This window comes from Canis lupus, chromosome 11 (assembly GCF_011100685.1).
Source record: "Canis lupus familiaris isolate Mischka breed German Shepherd chromosome 11, alternate assembly UU_Cfam_GSD_1.0, whole genome shotgun sequence".
Classification (NCBI taxonomy): Eukaryota; Metazoa; Chordata; class Mammalia; order Carnivora; family Canidae; genus Canis; species Canis lupus.
The window spans coordinates 26,003,618-26,025,388 of record NC_049232.1 but is presented as its reverse complement, the minus strand read 5'-3'; the positions used below and the strand labels follow the sequence as shown (position 1 = coordinate 26,025,388).

The 21,771-nt window shown below is 40.5% G+C and overlaps 1 protein-coding gene across 3 annotated transcripts in view; it reads right to left on the bottom strand.

Annotated features, from left to right (window-relative positions):
* The window catches only part of KDM3B (lysine demethylase 3B), a 76,407-nt gene that overhangs the window by 49,822 nt on the left and 4,814 nt on the right, over nucleotides 1–21,771 (bottom strand). For 2 of the 3 annotated variants that reach the window (XR_005366724.1, XM_038552291.1), the window contains exons 1-3: nucleotides 20,636–20,854; nucleotides 5,326–5,493; nucleotides 470–583 (exon numbers count right to left, since the gene is read on the bottom strand). Coding sequence is in view for 2 of the 3 variants with exons in the window: in XM_038552291.1 (XP_038408219.1) it covers nucleotides 470–583; nucleotides 5,326–5,493; nucleotides 20,636–20,839 (486 nt within the window). In the remaining variant the exon portion in view is untranslated. Of the gene's footprint in view, nucleotides 1–469; nucleotides 584–5,325; nucleotides 5,494–20,635; nucleotides 20,855–21,771 lie in introns of those variants that run through there. The other variant, XM_038552292.1, reaches the window with a different exon arrangement.

Sequence of the window (21,771 nt, the reverse complement as noted above, 5' to 3'; positions counted from 1 at the left end):
AAAAATAAATATTACCATCCATAAATTCTGAAACTCTAACTTGGAAGCTAGTTTGTTTAAACTACTAACATACCCCTTTTCTTTCTAAGTAGAGATAAATCTAAGCTTTTTAATATTTAATGCTGCTTGGAATCAGCCCAAACTCCCAGTCTCTCTGCCACTGACCTAAGTATAGGCCCCTTTAAGTTACACAAGCAGCCATCTCTGGGAAGCCACCTTCTGAAGAGATCCTCAGAATTGTGGTCTTAAGTCTTAAGTGGTTTCAGGATAGGGTAGGGTGTGTAGGAAAACAAACAAGCCATTCAGCCAGTGAATGAACTTTCAGGGTAGCAGAGAAACTTTAAAAGGCACAGGGAATTATTAGGAGGAAGTACTTCTTTCAATGCTAAAAGAAAAGAGGGAACATATTTGTAATTAACAAAGAAATTAGCAAGGAGAGCAGCTTAGGACTAGAGCAAATGTCAAGTACCTGAAACAGATGTAATCCATTAGCATCTGACAGGAAACGAAGCTCTCGATCCAGAAGGTATTCCACTGGAACCACAGAACCCAAACCAAGTTTATCTACTAGGGGAGTGAAAGTCTGTGAAACAGAAAGGACAGAAATTGATTAGAACTTGGAAAAGATGGGCAGCCCGGGTGGCTCAGTGGTTTAGCACCGCCTTCAGCCCTGAATAAATAAATAAAATCTTAAAAAAAAAAAAAAAATTGGTAAAGAAAATAAGTAACAATTCAACCACATCTCAGCTTCACAGAAAATATCTACTATAAATATATTTTACCCCAGTAAATATAAAGTCTAAGTCCCTAAAAACATTCCCAACCCACCATCTCCCCCACAAAAACTCATAGGAAGGAAACCAGAGCAGAAAGAAAGTCCACTTAATACTCTTATTTACAGCTAAAAAGGACACAAAAAATAAGAAATTCCTTAATCCCTCTAGGGATCTGACTAATCTTGTCAGGCTTTGAGAGAGCTAAATTACAGTGAATTCCCAGAATAAAGACTTACACCTGGCAGCCCGGGTGGCTCAGCGGTTTAGCGCCGCCTTCACCCAGGGCATGATCCTGGGGACCTGGGATGGAGTCCCACATCAGGCTCCCTGCAAGGAGTCTGCTTCTCCTTCTGCCTGTGTCTCTGCCTCTCTTCCTCTCTGTGTCTCTCATGAATAAATAAATAAAATCTTTAAAAAAAAAAAAAAAAAGACACCAGTATCATCTCTAGAACTCCTAAAATCTTTGTGAGATTTGTAAAATAACCAGTGGTATAAATGTTCATGGGTAAATTCATATTGCTGTTTCATAAACAGCCTTCAAAAGTCACCCAGGGGCGCGTGTCCATTTGAACTTCTTCAAAAAGTTCAATTGGAAATGGCCTTAAAAACAAACAAAAAGACAGTATTAGAGTAAATGATGTTTTGTATAATCAATAGGTAAAAAAATATTAGGTAAAAAAATATTTGTTTTGAATATTTATTTAATCTGGTTAGCCATAGGAGAATTAGATTTTTTTTTTTTTTTTTAAAGTAACCGTTTATGGGGCAGCCCCGGGTGGCTTAGTGGTTTAGTGCCACCTTCAGCCCAGGGCCTGATCCTGGAGACCTGGGATCGAGTCTCATGTTGGGCTCCCTGTATGGAGCCTACTTCTCCCTCTGCTTGCATCTCTGCCTCTCTCTCTCTCTCTCTGTGTCTCTCATGAATAAGTAAATAAAATCTTAAAAAAAAAAAAAAAAGTAACCATTTATGTCTTTACTTTGCTAATAGGATGTAAACTCAGAATTAAACTTAGAGCACTGTGGGCAGCCCCAGTGGTGCAGCGGTTTGGCGCCGCCTGCAGCCTGGGGTGTGATCCTGGAGACCTGGGATCCAGTCCCACATCGGGCTTCCTGCATGGAGCCTGCCTCTCCCTCTCCCTCTCCCTCTCTCTGTGTGTCTATGAATAAATAAATAAAATAAACTTAGAGCACTGTTTTGTCACTTCAGAAAATAAAACTTAATAATTAAAAAAATCAAGTACAAACAACAAAAGCAAAAATAAATGAGACTATATTAAACTAAAAACCTTACACACAGCAAAAGAAATGACCAAAAAAATGAAAAGGCAATATAAGGAATGGGAGAAAATATTTGCAAATCATATATTAGGTAAGGGGTTAATATCTAATATATAAGGAACTCATACAATTCAAAAGCAAAAAAAAAAACAAATAACTTATTTAAAAACGGGCAAATCACCCAGATAGAGGTTTTTGCAAAGAAAATATACAAATAGCCAATAGGTACACAAAAAGAGGCTGAACAGGGGCATTTGGGTGGCTTAGTCAGCTAAGTGTCCAACTCCTGATTTTAGCTCAGGTCATGATCTGAGGGTCATAAGACTGAGCACTGCATTGGACTCCATGCTGAGCATGGAGCCAGCTTGAGATTCTCTCTCCCTCTTCCTTGGCATCCTATCCACTTCCATGTGGGCTCTCTCTCTCGCTCTCTCTCTCAAAAAGTGGAGGGAGGAGGGCCTGAACCTTACTAATCATTAGGAAACGCAAATAAATCCACAAGGAGACATCACTTCATACCTGTTAGAGGGACTATCATCAAAGACAAAAAATAACAAGGGCTGCCAAGGATGCAGAGAAAAAGGAATCCTTGTGCACAGTTGAAGGAAATGTAAATTGGTGCAGCCACTATGGAAAACACCATGGAGGATCCTTAAAAAATTAAAAACAGAACTACCATATGATGTAGCAATCCCACTTCTGGGTGTATATCTGAAGAAAATGAAATTACCATCTCAAAAGATTATCTACACCCCCCACATTGCATCATTATGCACAATAGCCAAGACATGGAAACAAGAAGAATCCAGTGATGGATGAATGGATAGGGAAAATGATGTGGTGTGTGCATGTGTCCACACACTGGAGTATTACTCAGCCATAAAAAAGGAGGAAAGCCCACACGTTACAACAACATGGATGAAACTTGCAGGCATTACACTAAGTGAATACATCGGACAGAGAACGACAAATAAGGTATGATTCTGTTTACAAATAGAAGCTAAAAAAAAAAAACAAAAACGCATAGATACAGAGAAGACTGACAATTCCCATGGGATGGGGGAATATGAAATGAGTGAAGGCGGTCAAAGGCTGCATATAAGTTCTAGGAAGCCTAATGTGTACAGCATGGTGACTAAAGTTAATAATAACATATACTTGAGAGTTGCTCAGAAAGTAAATCTTAAAAGTTTTGACCACACATATAGAGAATATCAACTATGTGAACCAGCGGATATATTAACTAATCTTACCGTAGCAATGATTTTACAATATATATGTATATCAAATTATTATGTTGTTCACAAACTTGTGCAATGTTGTATGTCAATTCTACCTAACTGGGAAAAAATAAACAGTTCTTAGGGAAAGAAATGATGTTAGGGATTAAATTGTTTCATAACCTTACTATGAGAACACACTAAAGGTGAAAAAATTCTTTAGAAACATAAGTATCAGAAGTATCAAATGTTATCTAAAATATAAAAAGTTTCACAATGGGCACAAAAGTAGACACAAAGATCAACTGAACAGAATCAAGAGCCCAGAAGTAAACTCATGCTTATAGCTTATATTTATGGTGAATTAATCTCTGACAAAGGATACAAGACTATATAATGAGGAAAAGACAGTCTCTCCAACAAATAATATTGGGAAAACTATGTGCAAAATAATAAAACTGGACATCTCTCTCATATCAATACAAAAATAAACTCAAAATGGACTAAACACCTAAATGTTAAGACCTGAAACCAAAAAAAAAAAAAAAAAAGAAAGAAAGAAACAGAAAACATGCAATAATTTTGTGGACATCGGCCACAGAAACATTTTTCTCTTTCCTTTTTTTTTTTTAGAAATTTTATTCATTTATTCATGAAAGACACACAGAGAGAAGCAGAGACACAGGCAGAAGGGAGAAGCAGGTTTCCTGCAAGAAGCCTGATGCAGGACTCAATCCGGGGGTTCCAGGATCATACCCTGAGCCAAAGGCAGACACTCAACCGATGGGCCACCCAAGTGTCCCTAGAAACATTTTTTTTTTTGATAGGTCTCCTCAGGGAAGGGAAATCAAAAGCAAAAATAAACTATCAGGACTACATCAAAATAAAAAATCTTTGCAGAGCAAAGGAAATCATCAACAAAATGACATGGCAACTATGGGAGATGATATATACAGTAAGGGGTAATATTCAAATTACATAACACCAAAAAAAAAAAAAAAAAAGAAAAAAAAAAAAGAAAGCCCAAATTAAACAGGGGCAGAAAACCTGAACAGACATTTTTCCAAAGAAGACTTGCAGATGGTCAACAGACACATGAGAAGATGCTCAACATCACTCCTCATTAGGGAAATGCAGGTCAAAATCACAATGAGATACCACTTCACACCAGTCAGAAGGATAGGATCGAAAGGACCAAAAATGACAAGTGTTGGTGAGGATGTGGAGAAAAAGGCACTCTCCTGACTTGTTAGTGGGAACATAAATTGGTGTAGCCACTGTGGAAACAGTATGGAAGATTCTCAAAAAATTAAAAATACAATACCAAATAATCCAAGAATTCCACTACTAGGTATTTACCCAAAGAAAACATAAACACTAATTTGAAAAGATACATATATTCTAATGTTTCTTGCAGTGTTATTTACAATAGGCAAGATACAGTAGCAATCTAAGTGTCTATCGACAGATAAATGGATAAAGAACACATATACACAGAGACACACAAACAAAATGGAATATTACTCATCCATAAAAAAAGAATAAGATCTTGCCATTTGGAATAGCATGAATGGACTCAGTGGGTATAATGCTAATTGAAGTCAGACAAAGAGAAACAAATACCATATAATTTCACACATATGTAGAATTTAAGAAACAAAATGAACAACGAAAAAAGAAAGAAAAAACTAGACTCTTTAATACAGAGAACAGAGGGGAGACAGGTGGGGGCAGGAATGAAATAAAGAGAATTAAGAGTATATTTATCACAATGAGCATTGAATAATGTATAGAATTGTTGAATCACTGTATTGTACACCTAAAACTAATATAAACATTGTATGTTAACTATACTTCAATAAAATAAAGTTTTAGAACAAAGGAGAAAAGATCTCCAAACTTTTGCTTTAGTAACCTCAGAATAAAAAAATGTTAGGGACAAGCATGGAGTTGTGGGAATTCTAAAGAGTTCAGCTTTGGATAAACACCATAGTTACAGTTATAGCATAGGAGCAAAACCCAAATATGTTCCTAGCCAATAAGCCACTCACCAGGGCTGGCCACTGTGCGATTGAGACTCGAGTGCCCTGGACAAGGACTGGGTCCTTCCGCGGTGCCCATACCAGAGACCCTTCCAGTAGCAGCACAATAACTTCTTCAGCATGAACTTTAACCCAGGAGTGTTGCTTCCAGTTACAGCCATCAAATTCTACAAAGATCTGCAAAAAGAGATAAAAAGGAGTTTGGAGGTCACATCTGGAAAAAGCCCACAGTGTAATAATTTAACAAACATAAACTGTGACTAGGAAAAATTCTAACAACTTATTTTTAAGTTCTTTTAATGAATTTCAATAAAAATCAATGTTACTTCAGAGCAAGGAAGCTGAGCTCAGCTTCACTGTGAAAAGGATTAGCAGAGTTAAGGGGGCACATCTACAGTTAGCAATTTTTAGCCATGATCCTATTGAAATTTGTAACTCTAGGTTTCTAATTTACATCTACACACACCAGCTGGGGGCTTACTATGTATAAAGCACTGGACTACGTTCAGAAATACCAAGAGAAATCTAGTACATTTCCTGGTCTCAAGGAGCTCATAGTCTAATAGGATGGAGAGGAATCTTTTACACTTCTACTGAAAATGTGAACTTCTCTGAAAATTTTTTTTGAATAGGTGATATATGCATGTGGTACAAAATTCAAAAGGATAAACACTGGGGCGGGGGGGGGGGGGGGGGGGGGAGGAAGCTGTCCTCCCAGTCCAGCCTGTGGATTTTTAAAATGACTCCTGCCAGGAGTGATCTCATACATGTTAGGAGGCATAATGCTATCATCATCAAGGCTTTGCTTTCTCCAACAAGAGACATTCACTTGAGATATGGTTAAAGCAGACAATGTAAGAAGTTTTTGGAAGTGATTCATATTAAATTAAATTACATTTTTTCTATTAAATACAATGTTTAGGTTTGGCTTCTCCATATACATTGTGACTTCTGAACATGTTTCACATGTAGCATAAAGAGCAAGACATAAACAAATAGGTTATTAGTACTTAGAATAGATATACCCAGGACCTAAAATATAGCTGGTCATAGAAGGGCTAGAGTGTTTATTCATGTTCATTGAATTTTAGTTGGCTTTTGAGAAACATTTCATGCAATAAAATGATAAAATATAAATTCAAAGAATCAAGACCAAGCAAACTACAACAGGAAGTCACTACTGAGGTATAAAACTGAAAAGTAAGCTGGCCCTAAGTATCTACACAGCTATACAACTGAGCCATGTTTCTGGCTCTCAGCTTCCTAAAGGCCAATTTGAAAATGGGAGGTCACCTGCATAAGTCCCACAGTCTACATCTTTTTTTAAAAAAAATATTTTATTTATTCATTCATGACAGAGAGAGAGAGAGAGAGAGAGAGAGAGAGGCAGAGACACAGGCAGAGGGAGAAGCAGGCCCCACACAGGGAGCCGGACAGTGGGACCCGATCTCAGGTCTCTAGGAGCACATGGGCCGAAGGCAGCATAAAACTGCTGGGCCATCGGGGCTGACCTACATCTTTTTTTTTTTGTTTGTTTTTTTAATTAAACTCTACCCCCAACTTGGGACTCAAACTCACAACCTAGAGATCAAGAGTCACATGCTCCACCCGCTGAGCCAACCAGTCGCCCCTCCCACTGTCTAAAAGGAAAATAAAGCATGGTGCCTGGGCGGTCACTTGGTTAAGTGTCTGCCTTCGGCTCAGGTCACGACCCTAGGTCCTGAGATGGAGTCCCACGTCGGTCTCCACTTAAGACTGCCCAGCAAGGAGTCTGCTTCTCCCTCTCCCTCTGCTGCTCCCCCTGCTTGTGCTCTCTGTCAAATAAATAAATAAAATATTTGAACAAAAAAATAAAAGGAAAACAAAGCAATCACTCAGGGAAGCCATGCTTTTCCAATCCCTCGGCACTGTAGAGAATTTCTCACAAGAAGTTTCCTAAAGCAACAATGAGTGATGCAGGACAAAGCCAGAATCCCTATAGCAACGACCCTCAACTGGAAAGGAACCCTGAAGTTACCAAGATTTTAAGTAGGAGGAGCACTAAGCATTTCCTATAGAGTGAATACTACATGTGTTGTACATGTATGTCCTATTATTTTTTGTACTATTATTTTTTAAATATGCTGGTGATATAATGAATAAAATTTAAATCCTTTAAAAATGTTACTGAATTCATATCAGCTTTTGTTGGTATACATGTTCTCATCCAGTCAACATACAAAATTTTAGGTACAATTATATGAAATTTCAGGATAGTTATACTTGAAAAGTGTGAAATTACTTCTCAATAGCCTACCATTAGGCTTAATCTCTTCGCAGGCAATATATACTTGTGGATGTAGAGTGCATTGCTGAAACGTTATCCCAGGAATTAAATTCGTTATATAAAGCACTAGTTTTATTATTATAACAAGTAGGCTTCACTTCTACTTAAACACACACACACACACACACACACACACACGGGAAACAAGTCTCAGAAATCGGAAGCACGATTTTTACAGAGAAAGAAAACACTGAACTGGCAAGGTATTTAACATATGAATGGCCTCACTCATATATACATATATGTTCCAAGGGATTAAAACACAACTTCAAATAACTTGCAGACAAATGGGAATCACACTTACACTCACATGCTGACTCAGCACCAAGAAGGGTAGTAGCAGCATAATAAACAGAGGTTGGAGCTTATGTTCCAGGAGGCTTGGATTTGAGTATTAGCTGTATTCTATGAACTGCAAAACCCGATAAATCACTCTTCCCTCCTCAAGCATTGGCTTCCTCCATTGTGATAAGACACATCTATCTCTTACTTTACTCATACACGGGTTATGAAATTTAAATAAAGTAATGGATTCAAAAGTACTTTGGTCATTGCAAAGCACTACTCAGGCAATATTATGCCATAAAATAAAGTATGGGGGAATGTTCAGAGGCAGGAGAGATCATTCAGGAGTGAAGAGGGAATTACATGGGCTGAGGCCAAAAAAAGGTCTCAATCAAGTTCTAAGATGGCCAGGAGCTATACAAGCAGACTGCGGGGGAAGGAGTGGGAGATGACAGTAAAAAAAAACAACAACAACTAGGAGTCCATGTAGACCTGAATACTGGGATAAAAAACTGGGGCTTCATCCAGCTGCCACTGGGCGAGGTGAGCGTGTGTGCACTTGAGTGTGTGTGCACGTGCGTGCGTGCCTACAAGTGCCATTGAAAGGTTTCTAACCGAGGTCAGGATATGAACAGCTCAGTTGGTTTTACGGAAATTCAGCTACCTACCAGTGGATATAAATGGACTGAGTTGGAGGAAAGTAACAGGGATTCTTCCATGACCTAGAGTGGGAGCAGTGAGACTAGGAAAAAAATGACTCGTGCTTGTGAGAATCCATGAATTCTAACACCAAGCTTGATAACTGGCTGGATAGAAGGGTAAAGGAAAACGCAAAAATGGCTTGGGTTTTGAACCTGAGTGGTACCATTACATAACTGGTGTCAGGAGGAGGAGGTGACTAAAAAACACGCAAGACCTTGCTCGGTATTGAAAAGAAGCATAAAGAAAAAAAAAAAAAAGAAAAGAAGCATAAAGCATTAAATGCCCTGGCTGAGGGACACACTCCTGTACTGGGCATCACTCAGAAAACCAGGGATCCCTGGGTGGCGCAGCGGTTTGGCGCCTGCCTTTGGCCCAGGGTGTGATCCTGGAGACCTGGGATCGAATCCCATGTCGGGCTCCCGGTGCATGGAGCCTGCTTCTCCCTCTGCCTATGTCTCTGCCTCTCTCTCTCTCTCTCTCTCTCTCTGTAGGACTATCATAAATAAATAAAAATTAAAAAAAAAAAAAAAAGAAATTGTCCCCTTTAAAAAAAAAAAAAAAAAAAAAAAGAAAACCAGAGGTTGAGGCTCCATGGCTACTGACAACCAGGTACCATGCTGCGGTTCTAGTCCACCAACCACATTAAAAATTGGCCCATGAGTCACAAAATTCTAAGTTATAGCAACACACAAATAAAAGAACAACACTAAAAGGAGTCACTACTACAACTGTAACAATTTTTACTCTTTGTACAAAAGAACTTCAACATTCAAAAAGTTCATATTCAGGAATCCTAGCATCACTTATCTAAACACATCAGGGAAAAATTCAATTAAGAAAGCCACATTTCACTTAATTTAGGGGAAACTGTCTCTCAACTCACCTGGGCAAAGGACACATATGGACTAAAGTGTTTACTTTGACAACAGTGCTATATATTCTGGGATTGTTATACCTAAAAGCTAACAATATGATTTGTTTTAAGAGCAACATGGAGGGGTGCCTGGGTGGCTCAGTCGGTTAAGTGGCTGATTTTTGGTTTTAGCTCAGGTCCTGATTTCAGAGTCCTGAGACTGAGCCCCAGGTAGTGAGATGGAGCTCCGCAGTCAATGCAGAGTCAGCTCTGAATTCTCTCTCTCTCTTTGCCCCTCCCCACCACACGCGGTCTCTCTCTCCCCAAAACAAGTAAGTCTTTAGAAGTAAAATAAAGAGCAATATGGAATGTGGATATATGTAAAAATGTTGGGATCCCTGGGTGGCGCAGCGGTTTGGCGCCTGCCTTTGGCCCAGGGCGCGGTCCTGGAGACCTGGGATCGAATCCCACGTCGGGCTCCCGGTGCATGGAGCCTGCTTCTCCCTCTGCCTGTGTCTCTGCCTCTCTCTCTCTCACTGTGTGCCTATCATAAATAAATAAAAGTTTAAAAAAAAATGTAAAAATGTTTTTGGATAAGTGAGGCTTATTTCTGGCCCTAGCGCTATGCTTTACTTCCTAGCTAAAGTAATGGAAAAAGTTAGAACATATGAGGTAAAGAATCATTTCACATCAAAGTACCTAGAACACAAACTTTTAAAATGGTAGTGGCCAGGCCAGAAAACAGGAGGAAAGGATATAAACTAACAAAAATCAATGATTATGGTTGGGTTGAGTCAGAGATGACCAGGGCAGGTTGATCATCTGAACAGAGTAAGACTAAAACAGTTTGAGTTATTTAAAAAGTGTTTTAAAAATTAGGCACATGGGTGACTCAGTTGGTTAAGTGTCTGCCTTGGGCTCAGGTCATGATTCTAGCATCCTGGGATGGAGCCCTGCACCAGACTCCTTACTCAGCATGGGAGTCTGCTTCTCCTTCCTCTCCCTTTCCCTATACCCCCTGCTCGTGCTCTCTCTCTCTCTAATAAATAAAATCTTAAAAAAAAATTCTATTAGAATAGAGGTAGCAAATAGAACTATACAAGCTACAGCAAAAATCAAAGGACTAGGTATAAAATATTTTATTAGTCAAAGAGTTAGTGGTAACACTCTTGCTTTCTATTTCAAAATTCCTTTTAAGTATGTGATATATTTTAGTGACACTAAAATCAAATAAATTATTTGATAAAATCAATTAATTTCTCCTAAGTTTGATAACATCTGATAGTAGTAACCTGAGTCAAATAAGCTTTCATGTTTATTGTGTAATCAGTTTGGATTCTGGTTCCCCCTAAAGCCATGCTTACTACAATTAATAAAATTATTAATTTATTCACTCTCAACAAAAATAGAACACCTCTTATGTTAACATATAGCATTTACTGGGGCCAAGAATATCAAGGTGAATAAAGCCAGCAATTGACAGGAAGGACTCACACCCCAGGTGAGTCAACAGAGAGGTATAGAAATGATTACAAAGCTATGTAATAAGGGCAGTAACAAAGATCTGAACATGCTATATTAGGTCAGAAAAGGCATCTGCCTTGAGAAACTAGAACAATTTCACAGAAGAGGTGGTGGTACCCAAGTTAGGTCTTAAAGGACAACCATTCTGGCAGAGAATAGAGAGAAGACTTTCCAGCAGGTATGAAGAAAAAGAAACATAAAAGCAGAGTGCTTCAGGCTGCATCCACAGCTGTCAGTAAGCAAGCTGTAAGGGCTCTGATTGGCATGTTAATGTATGATACACTGAAATCTGGTGGCAAAGTGTCTTGTTTGGCCAGCAGAGTGGTTTTTTGTTGTTGTTGTTGGTATGTTTTTAACGTGCATCAAACATCTTTAGGCAGTGTCTGCCCTATCCAGTTGCCAATCGCCACTATACCCTTTGGTCTATCACCTAGCTTATTTTATTTTCATAAGCCTGGATATATGTGGGTTTATGTTCCCTGATATAGGCCTTAGGGGAGCCACTGATAGTTTTTCAAGACATGGTAAAATGTTTTATAAAGACAATGCCACACAGGGAAAAAACTTCTCAATGCTCAGTTTAAAACAGAAAATCAAAATAGAATTACAAAGTATTTAATAATTAGATGAATGGCCAAACACACTTTACTCATACTATTTAAGCAGTATTGATAAGTTTTTTTTAAAAAATGAGATACATCTAAAAGACTAACAAGGAAAGACTTCCAGGATATATTATATACAAAAAAACTGGTTGCAGCGGTGACTGGGTGGCTCAGTTGGTTTAGTGTCTGACTTCAGCAGGGTGGTAGTCTAGGGTTCCTGGGATAGAGCTCAGCGTGGGCAGGGAGTCTGTTTGTCCCTGCCCCTCCCCCCAAACTTGTTCTCTTTCTCTCTCCTTCCCTCTCAAATAAATATCTTAAAAAGAAAAAAAAAAAAAGAGCTGGTTGCAGATTTTAGGGGTGGTGGTGGTGAGGGAATAAAAGGGGTAGTAATAGTATTTTAGCCTTAATCAGTAAATGTTCCTCTCTAAAAAAAAATGTACTCATATAATGCTCAAATAATTAAAACTTTTTAAAAGGGAAAGAATTAACTTTGGGAACAGGGTGGAAGATTAAACAAAGCCATGATAACTCAGGAAAGAGATGAAAAAGGATTAACCCCATAAGACTGTAGGAATGGAAAAGGGTATTTGAGAAACTACAGAGATAAAAATAACTGGATATGGTGATGATTGAGAGTAAGGGAAATGGAAAACTAACTCAACTCCCAAGGTCCTAAATTTTCTCTTCCAATTTTCCTACCTACATTCTGTTCAAAAAGGACAACAGGTCCAAAATAGTCACTCGTGCTAAACCCAAGTCCTCAAACCACAACAAAACCCCTCCCAGGAATGGAATCTTAAAGCAGTAAATCTGGAATTACCTGGTCAGTACTAGTGAGGTAATCTGCCTGGTAGACCCCTGGTGTCCCCCAAGAAAAGTAACCTTGTCTGAAACAATCAGCTCTTTGCTAAAATAACTTCCTTGTTCCACCTCCTTTGGCCTTAAGTCTTTCATTTTGCACAGCTCTCTGGAGTTCCTTTCTATCAGCCACAAGGGATGCTGCCTGAGTCAGATACTGTTGAACAAAGCCATTAAGATCCATAAAATTTGCCAGTTGAATTTTTTTTAACAATTCTAAACAAAATATAAACTCTGATTCAAATGATTTTACAAATGATTTCAAATTGTGGGCTATCTTGACAGCTAAGATGGGGAATGATGCATGTTTAGAAGATGGCAATTTTCAAACAAAAAATAATTTTCTCTATATGGTTCCTTTAAAAATTTTTTTTAGTTGTTTATTTATTTATTCATGAGAGACATACAGAGAGAGGCAGAGACCTAGGTCGAGAGAGAAGGAGGCTCCTTGCTGGGGGGGGGAGGGGAGAAACGACCCTGGACTAGGACCTGACCTGAAGGTAGAGGCTCAACCACTGAGCCACCCAGGTGCCCCTATAGGATTCCTTTGATTAAGAGATAGCTTTCTAACTTAACCTCATTCCCCATCCCCCTTCTAATATCCACAATAAATTAAATGTTAAGTACTTGAGTATCATAGAGATAACCCGAATAAAAACTCAAGCATATACATATATAGTGCTTTTAGGGGCTGTGGAATCACAAAGATCTGGATTTGCATCCCATCTTGCTCCTTTCTTAGCTGTGTAGCCCAGGGCAAGTCACTTTAGCCTCTTTGAGCCTCACTTCCTTTGCCTATAAATAGGGACAATAAGTACCTCAAAGGATTGTCTGAAGATTAAATGAAATAAAAGCATAAAAGGCCTAGCAGACTTTGGGATCCTGATAAACATGCATTTCTTAGGAAACTCACTCTACTGGTCTGATTATAAATTGGTATGATTTTCAAAAAAGAAAAAAATGTTATCTACTAAGAATCTTAAATACATGTACGCTCTGTGTCTCCATAACACTCCTGGCAATAATCCTAGGAAATAACCCTAAATATAGTATAAGCTTTATTCACAAAAATGCTCATCACAGCATTATTGATAGAGCCTCTGAAACAATTTCAATATTCAATGAAAGAGGAATAGTTAAATAAATTCTCCAGCCAATAAAAATAAGATTTTTCTTAGCATTTTATTGTTTTCCTTTCAGTTGTGGGAGCAATACATGTTACCTATAGAAAATAAAAGCACCAGGAAAATTAAAATCACCCATATACAAGAGTTTTCAGTAACACAGGAAAATTGCCACATTAAGTGAAAGAGCAAAACACAAAATTGAAAATACAGTATGAATTCGACTTCTAACAATCCTAAAAAAGAGATTAGATGAATATGTATCAAAATATAAACAGCAGTTTCTAATTGGTTACAGGGGCTACATTTTAAATTATCAAAATATTTTCTTCATTTTGTATCACAGGCATGCATTACCTGAGAATCACAAAAATAAAACATCTAATGCTTCTAATCTAACAAGCTAGGTATAAGTCACAAAAACCAGTGGACATTGGACCTTGGAGTCTCAAGTAAGATTCCAATAATCTCAAGACAAAAAAATTAGTACTGAGTCCCTATCAACAGAAATATGTAACAAAAAATTTAAAGATTATAAACACCTTATTAACAGGAGGCCAGAGTAGAAATTCCATAATAAATCAAATGTGAAAGTTAACATCTAGAATCGGCTTCTAAATATTCTTTTTAAGATATAATAGAGAAAGCCTCTTAAAATAGTAACAGAAAAATGCATGTTCTGTTCTTGATGGAACTTACAATTTAGTAGGGGCAATAAGGTATATATCTTGTTATATATCTATAAGAAAAAAAACTCTGATTAATATTCCAAAAGAGGTATATAACAAAGTACTAAAGGAGCAAAGAAAAAAATAAAAACACGCTGGGCTTTATAGGTGGTAGAACCTAGAATGGACAGGCTTTCTCAACTCCTCATAGGACTTCGATGGTGAACATTAAGAGCAAAGGGAAAAGCCAGAAAGTATTAAGTAAGTGGAAGATCACTGAATCAGGGTTGTCTGCTATAAATATCCTTTTGGTAACACTCAATTTCCCTCATACAATTCTTTGCACACCAAGGATCCTTCTTACCTGTAATTTGGTCTCTAGAGTACACCAGGAGGGGGCTCTGTGCATATCTCTGGATAGGTATATCTCCCATTGTAAATTAATAACCTTATATGCAGATTTACAAATCAGTCTCCAGAGAGTCTGGTGAGAATCAGTTCCCTAGAGCCTGATTACCCCTGTACACACACACAAAAATGGAGTTTTTGCCCTTCCTAAACAGAGAGAGGTCATACTATATGAGTCACTACTGAACCATCAGGCAAGTCTTACCCATCTACAGTACAAGGGTAAAAGACATTCTGGCAGTTGGGTTAGTGGTGTAGGGAGGGCTTAAAAACCACCAACCTGTCAAAGGCAGTGGAAAACTGAGAAGCAGCAACAGGTGTTATGTCCCCCAGGCCTTGTGGAAGCAAAGCCTACAGGAATCAACTCCAGCTGTTGAGAAAATCACTAACAACAGAAAAGGCCACATTACTTACCCACCACTTAGGGGAAGCAAAGTGGAGAACTGAATCAACCATAACAAGTTGGAAATAAGAACTGCACAAGTGAGCACTGAAGGAGGCAATGAGCCCACGGCAGGTGGGGAATTAGTGAAGCAATTCTTAGAAACAAATAGGTAATTAAAAGGAAAGATCTGATTGTGTTGTAAAGGAAGAGGATGCTGGATGGACAAAATGACCAGAGTATGTGATCACTGGTGGATATACTGCACAGCTCTAAAATAATGCAAACACAAAGTAAGAGACAATTAACAATTTAACAATTATACACATATAAGACAAACCTAAAAAAAAAAAAAAAAAAAAAAAAAAAAAGAGAGGGCAGCCCCGGTGGCTCAGCATTTAGCACCGCCTTCAGCCCAGGGTGTGATCCTGGAGATCCAGGATCGAGTCCCACGTCGGGTTCCCTTCGTGGAGCCTGCTCCCTCTGCTTGTGTCTCTGCCTCTCTCTCTCTCTCTCTCTCTCTCTCTGTGTCTCTCATGAATAAATATAAAGTCTTAAAAAAAAAAAAAAAAGATTGTCTCTCTCCCTCTGTCCCTCTTTCTCTAAAAAAATAAATAAATAAATAAATTTTTAAAAATGAACAAGCAGAATGCAAACACAAAGTAAGAGACAACTGTTAACAATTACACACATCCACACAAGACGAACTTTTAAAACAATGAACATCTAAGTGCCGGGAAAACTTAAAGATGGCTCAATGTCTCAAAAACAGACCTCCTGCTCAGAGTATTAAGTTGAAAAGTGCAGTTAGAAGGGCTCACACTTAAACATTATATATTCATTTGTACAGTCTCACTTTCATTTAATGTTCTCTACACCATACAGTGACCCACAAAACCATATTCTACTTACTTTAATAAAGAACTTATCATGTATCATGCAGATCTTTATTGAACTTGTGGAATTATAAGAAAAGGACACTTAAGGATAATCATTAAAATCCATAACTCCCATTTCAATTAGGGCTGAAGTTTTAGGTTTGTGTGAGATTGTGCACTGGAAACATGGTCCTGTCCTGGACCTGATTATAATCATTACATTACCCAGAAACAAACTAGAGAGGTATTTTAAAGTCCACCTAACCTGAGACAAGGAGGAAAGGTTGGAGGAGGACGTTAAAAAGTAAGGCAGATACAGATATGCTTTCATTCTTCTTGGAAGACTCCCAGATAGAAGAATCATGGTACTAGCCTGGACACTGCTACAATTATTACATTATCTGGAATCAAAGGAAAGGAGTACTTTACAGTGTACCTTTCCACCAGATAGAGATGCAAGATTAAGGGATAAAAAAATAAGGCAGATATGCTTTCACTCCTCTTCCAAGTTCTAGATAGCTGTGATAGCTACGATACACATTCAAAACAAATCAATGCTACTAAAAGCATCATTTAATTCTAAGAAACAGCAAGAAAAGGGCAGTTTACTGAATAAAATTGGTGCTGCCACAATTGGCAAGTTACCTCACATGCCATTTACAAAAATATTTCAGGTGGATCAAAGATCTAAAGGTAAAAACAAAGAAAAACTGAACAACCTTTTTACAGGCTCAAGATGGGGGAGCTATCCCCAAGCAAGTAACCCGGAAGCCATTAAAGAAAAGTCCAAGAGATCTGATGATATCAACATTTTGTTTTACTCTATAAACAACTTATAAAGTCAAAAGACAAAGGAGAGAAAATAAATGCAATACACTTGTGAAGTAAAGGGGGTCATATACTGAAAATGCATAGAACTTATACAAAGTGATAAGACAACAACCATTTTCAAATGAGCAAGATAGGCAGTTAACTCATTAAAAAATATAAACAGCAAATTGACAAAGAAAAAGACTAGGAGTCATGAAAATGATGTATTATTTTTCATCCATCAGATTGCCAAAAATGACAAAGACTGATGACACCAATGATGGCAAAGGTGAAGGGAAACCAGCACTGCTGGTGGGAGTATGAAATTCTATCATCTTATTGGAAAACAACCTGGCATTACCTAATAAAAGATGTATATACTCCTGTAACTCCTAACCCACTTCTGGATGTCTAAACTATAGAAATAAAACCATGATTACACAAGATATATGCACAAGTTTACTGACCACAGCATTATTTGTAGTGCCAAATTTTTTTTCCAATAACTTGAATGTCCAGCCTAAGGAGGAATGATTGAACAAATGATGGTACATCATCCATTCTATGAAATATAATGTAGTCACTTCAAAGGATGAGTAAGATCTATAGGTATTGATGCCCATTGTATAACGTTAAATGGAACTAGAGGGGTACCTGGCTGTCTCAGTCAGTAAAGCCTGCAACTCTTGATCTCGGGGTCTTAAGTTTGAGCCCCACATTGGATATAGAAATTACTTTAAAAAAAAAAAAAAAAAAGTCCTTACTTAAAAAAAGAGGCCGGGAGAAAGAGGATGCAGATACTGTGCAATGTGATACCATTTGCCAAAAAAAAAAAAAAAAAGGGCAACTCTTTGTATATGGATGAATGTTTTTATATTTTTTGTACTAGTATTAAGAAAGATAAGCAAAGCCTCCTTTTTCAACTGGAAGCCTGTGAAAGAAAGATTGTTGGCTTTTTCTGTATATGCTTTTGGTTATTTGACATTTCACAAAATAGTTTTGCTTTTTAACCAAAAAAAGGAAGGAAAACCCATGTTTGTTTGTTTTTTTTTTTTTTTGGTCTGTTTGTTTTATCTACCACACCTACATATATGAAGGTCCCAAGGTCTCTGCAACTCATATGGACCAATAATGATTCAGAACACAAAGAGGACAGCCTTACCAGTCTGAAATGAAAGCATAAAAATCCATTAAACTAATATTGCAGCAAGACTGTTTTCTTTTTAAACAGGCCTATTTTGAAATACAAATTAAGCTACTATTCCACAGCGTGGGGGAGGGGGGAGAGGTTTTTTTTTTTCCTATTACGTCTAAAAATCTCAGCAGTTATCTGTCAGCATGTTTGATGAAAATGCCCACTATCAAACCGTTATCAACCAAAACTCCCAATCAACAGGATCCTGACTTTTCTTTTTTCGTATTTCATCTTAAGGAAATACATGGCTTTGGTATTGTTTTCCAGAAAAGGGTTCACTAAATGGAGCAGGGCTACATTTTGAAAGATTTCAGGATCAAAAAGTATTTAGAAAGAGGGTATTAATGGAGCCTAAAACTGAAAAGTGTTTTCAATCACTTCAAAAACTCATTCATCCAACCTCAATTACTCAACCTTAACAGGGGGCGCCCTGCTATGCATTACTCAAAACCAAGCATGCCTGAAAACATCTTAAACTAACTGAATGAAAATCTGCCCAATCACAGGCCAGCTGCTTGAAAACTCCACCCTTGAGTACAGGAAGAACACTTTTGATTGGAAGACGGTTGTGTTTACTACGGTGTGTGGTGCAAATTGGTAAGGCCCACATGTCTGGGGTCCAAAGAAAATCTCTTTAATGAAAAGGAAAAACAAACGGCCAGTTCTCATCCTAGACTAGTCATTGTCATTAATAGAACCTCTACATAGCAACTGCAATTCTTGAGCAATTTTGCAAACTGGTGAAAAATTCTAAAAGTTCTGAGTTTTGTTATGGTTGTTTTCTCATCCACGTACCTTGATATACACACAGGACAAGCCTGTTTATTCTCAAAACCCTAATCTGCCTTTGCTTCTGTATGTATACAGCTCCACGCAGGATCTCAACACAGATCTAATGTGCACTTTGCTTTAACTTCCAAGTATCACGGCAACTTTTTTCACTTGGTTTGAGAAACCAATTCAATGAGCCCAGTGGCAAAATGATTCAGTATGTAGCTTAGTAGGTGTCCAGCATTATAGTAAGCTTCAAAAACCTCTGCCCTTAGGGAGCCCAGCAAACAACAAAGTGAATGGGTAGCCATTTCAGGTGCAGAGCTCATTAGCAATTCATCTGATGGAGGAAACAACTAGAATATAAAATTTCAACTGAAAAGCTAGGGCAGGCTAGGCCTTAAGTCCAAGTATACATGGAACAGTGGATCTTCATTATGATTTGCAATTAGCAGGGGTAAATTTTTGGATCTGAGACAAGATGCTTCTCCCCCACCCCAACCTAGAAAGCAGTCTTTTAAAGAAAGGAGGAATTTAAATCCAAATCCCCTCCTTAATCATCGTCCTCATCCCCTTATATTCGTGGCATCTTTTTACAAATTCGCCCCACTGAAGCCTCTAAATGGCCAAGCAGCCTTTTCTTATTTAGCGTGGAGAAAGATAAAAAAATGTGAACTCAAGTAGCCAAGGCAAAGACTACGCCAGCCGCAAGCCAAAAAACCTATAAAGCTTGCGTTTAAGGGGGAGGGGGAGAAGCCTAACACCACTAATCAATAGGTAGAAAAATGATAATCAGAAACCTACAATATTAGTACCAAATCTCAGAAAATCATTCCAATTGCAAAAATAGCAAATAACACATCTGCAGGAGCAAGTTCATCACGAAAATTTACCTTCTGCCTGCTGATGATTACATTCCAAAGGAATCTCCCTATTTTCGGTCTTATCTTAAACAGAGAAGCTAGGGCCGCTATGAGAATGAGGAACTAGGAGAGGCTGGCCAAAGCTCAAAGACAGTATTCTGCGGCCACATTAACAAAAATAACACAACATGACACCAAAAACTAGTTAAGTTCTATTTTACGAACAACTTTAATCACAAAATGCACCAAGGCAAGCATTCAAATCGCCGAGCTCCAACACAAAGTTTCAAAACAAAACCTCTCCCAGGGCTGAGGGAGTAGCCGAGCTGGGAGCAAAAAAAAAAAAAAAAAAAAAAAAGGCACACCACCTAGCAGCCCCATTCGGCTGCTAAGACGCATCTCAAACTTATCGACAACAGCCACAACTGCAGCCCCTGTCACCCAGAAGCTCAAAGAGAAAGGAGCCCCGAGAGCGTCCCGAGAGGTGGCCTTTCTGGAGACCGCCAGGCCGAGTCAGGCTCAGACAAGGAGGAAGTAACTGCCAGATAAAAAAGCCCAGAGCCGCTCCGACTGCAGCCTCCGTGCTTCCCACAATTGCCCACATTCCCGCCCCACTCGGGGCTCCGGGAGGAGCGAACAGGGCGCAGGTTTCCAGGGAGGCTGGGACTACAGGTCCGCGTCTTTCGGGAGGCAGCGACGGCACCAGCCCAACTCTGAGCGGCCCCGGAGCCCAGGGTGCGGGAGCCCGCGCCCCAGGCGTGCTCGGCGGGGGGCGGGAGGGGGTAGCGCCGAGAAAGGGGTCGCTCCGGAGGCGGGGCCTCCCGGCGGAGGCAGCAGCTCCCGGCGCCCTGGCCGCCCCCCGGGGGAAACCGGGGCGCGCACCCCGACGCGGAAGCCATGCCGGCCAGAGCTCGGGGTGCGGAGGAGCCGGTGGGGGGCGCTAAGGAGACCTGGGGGCGCGGAACTGGGTCACCCCCACCCCACCGCCCCCTCACAAAGGCCCCCGGGGAGGCCGCCCGCAGGCCCCGCAGCCCCGGCCTCAAGTGCCCGCCTCGGCCGCCACTCACCGCCAGGTCCTGGGGCACCGCCCCGCTCATGGCCCGCACCGTGCCGGCCCGCCAGGCCCGAGTGCGCAGCGCAGGCCCCGGATCTCCGCCCGCCGCCGCCGCCGCCGCCGCCGCCGCGGGGACCGAGGCCGAGGCCGAGGCCGCGGTATCCGCGAACAGAAGCAGCAGCCGCTTGCCCACCGGGGAGGCCGCCGCGTCCGCCATCGCCAGGGCCGGCCAGACCCGCGCTCCCGCCCGCCGCCTCCCACCACCTCTGCCGCTGAGCGCCCGATCCGCCCGCAAGGCCTCCCTCCGCACCACCCGCGGCCGCGGCTCCCCCCCACCCCCCCCAACAGCCACCACCAACCACCGGCGCCGCGCAGCGCCCCCCGTGGCCGGGAGCGGAGCCGCAGCCCGGGCCCCGCACAGCGCCCCCCGCGCTCCGGAGCGGGCCGGCAGCTCCGGGCCCCTCGCGGCGCTCCGCCCCAACCTCCCCGGGGCCTGCAGTGCCCCCTGCGGCAGGGAGGGGAATTGCAGCCTAGGCCGGGGTGGGGAAGTGGGCGGCTCCTTCAGTCTTCGTGGCACCATCCCTGGCCCGAGCCGCGTCCTGGGGGTGCCCTATGTGAAGAGGCTTCAGCTTACCCGCCTCGGACACCAAAGACTTTTACTGGGGTGGGGGTGGGGGGCTTGAGGGGCAAGGTACCTAGAGTTGGTGTTTGAGCCAAACAGTTAGCGCCCCGATACCTAGTGATTTCCCATCCTGAAAATATGCCGTACCATTCCTTTTAGAAAACCCATCCCCCCTCGGTCCATCTTTTTTCTCACTAGCCCGTAACGTAGTACCATCCTATTCTATACCACCAGTATTTCATAGGTTCCTTTCCAAATGACCAATTGACCAATGTGCTGCATCCAATGGATGTTATAATACCATCCTTTTCACTGGGTGAAGGCCCATGTGCTTCCAACATCCTGGTATTTGGACTTAAACCCATGGAACTTCTTGCCTTTCCAAGTTGACCAATGTTACTAAGTACGGGTGTTTCTCAGTTAAACTTTGAGGGGAATTGGAAAGAGACCAGCAAAATTATCTTCTCTGGTTCAACAGCACTTCATCTTACCGTGGAAGTAGTGGGAGTGGGGGCAGAGAAAGCCCC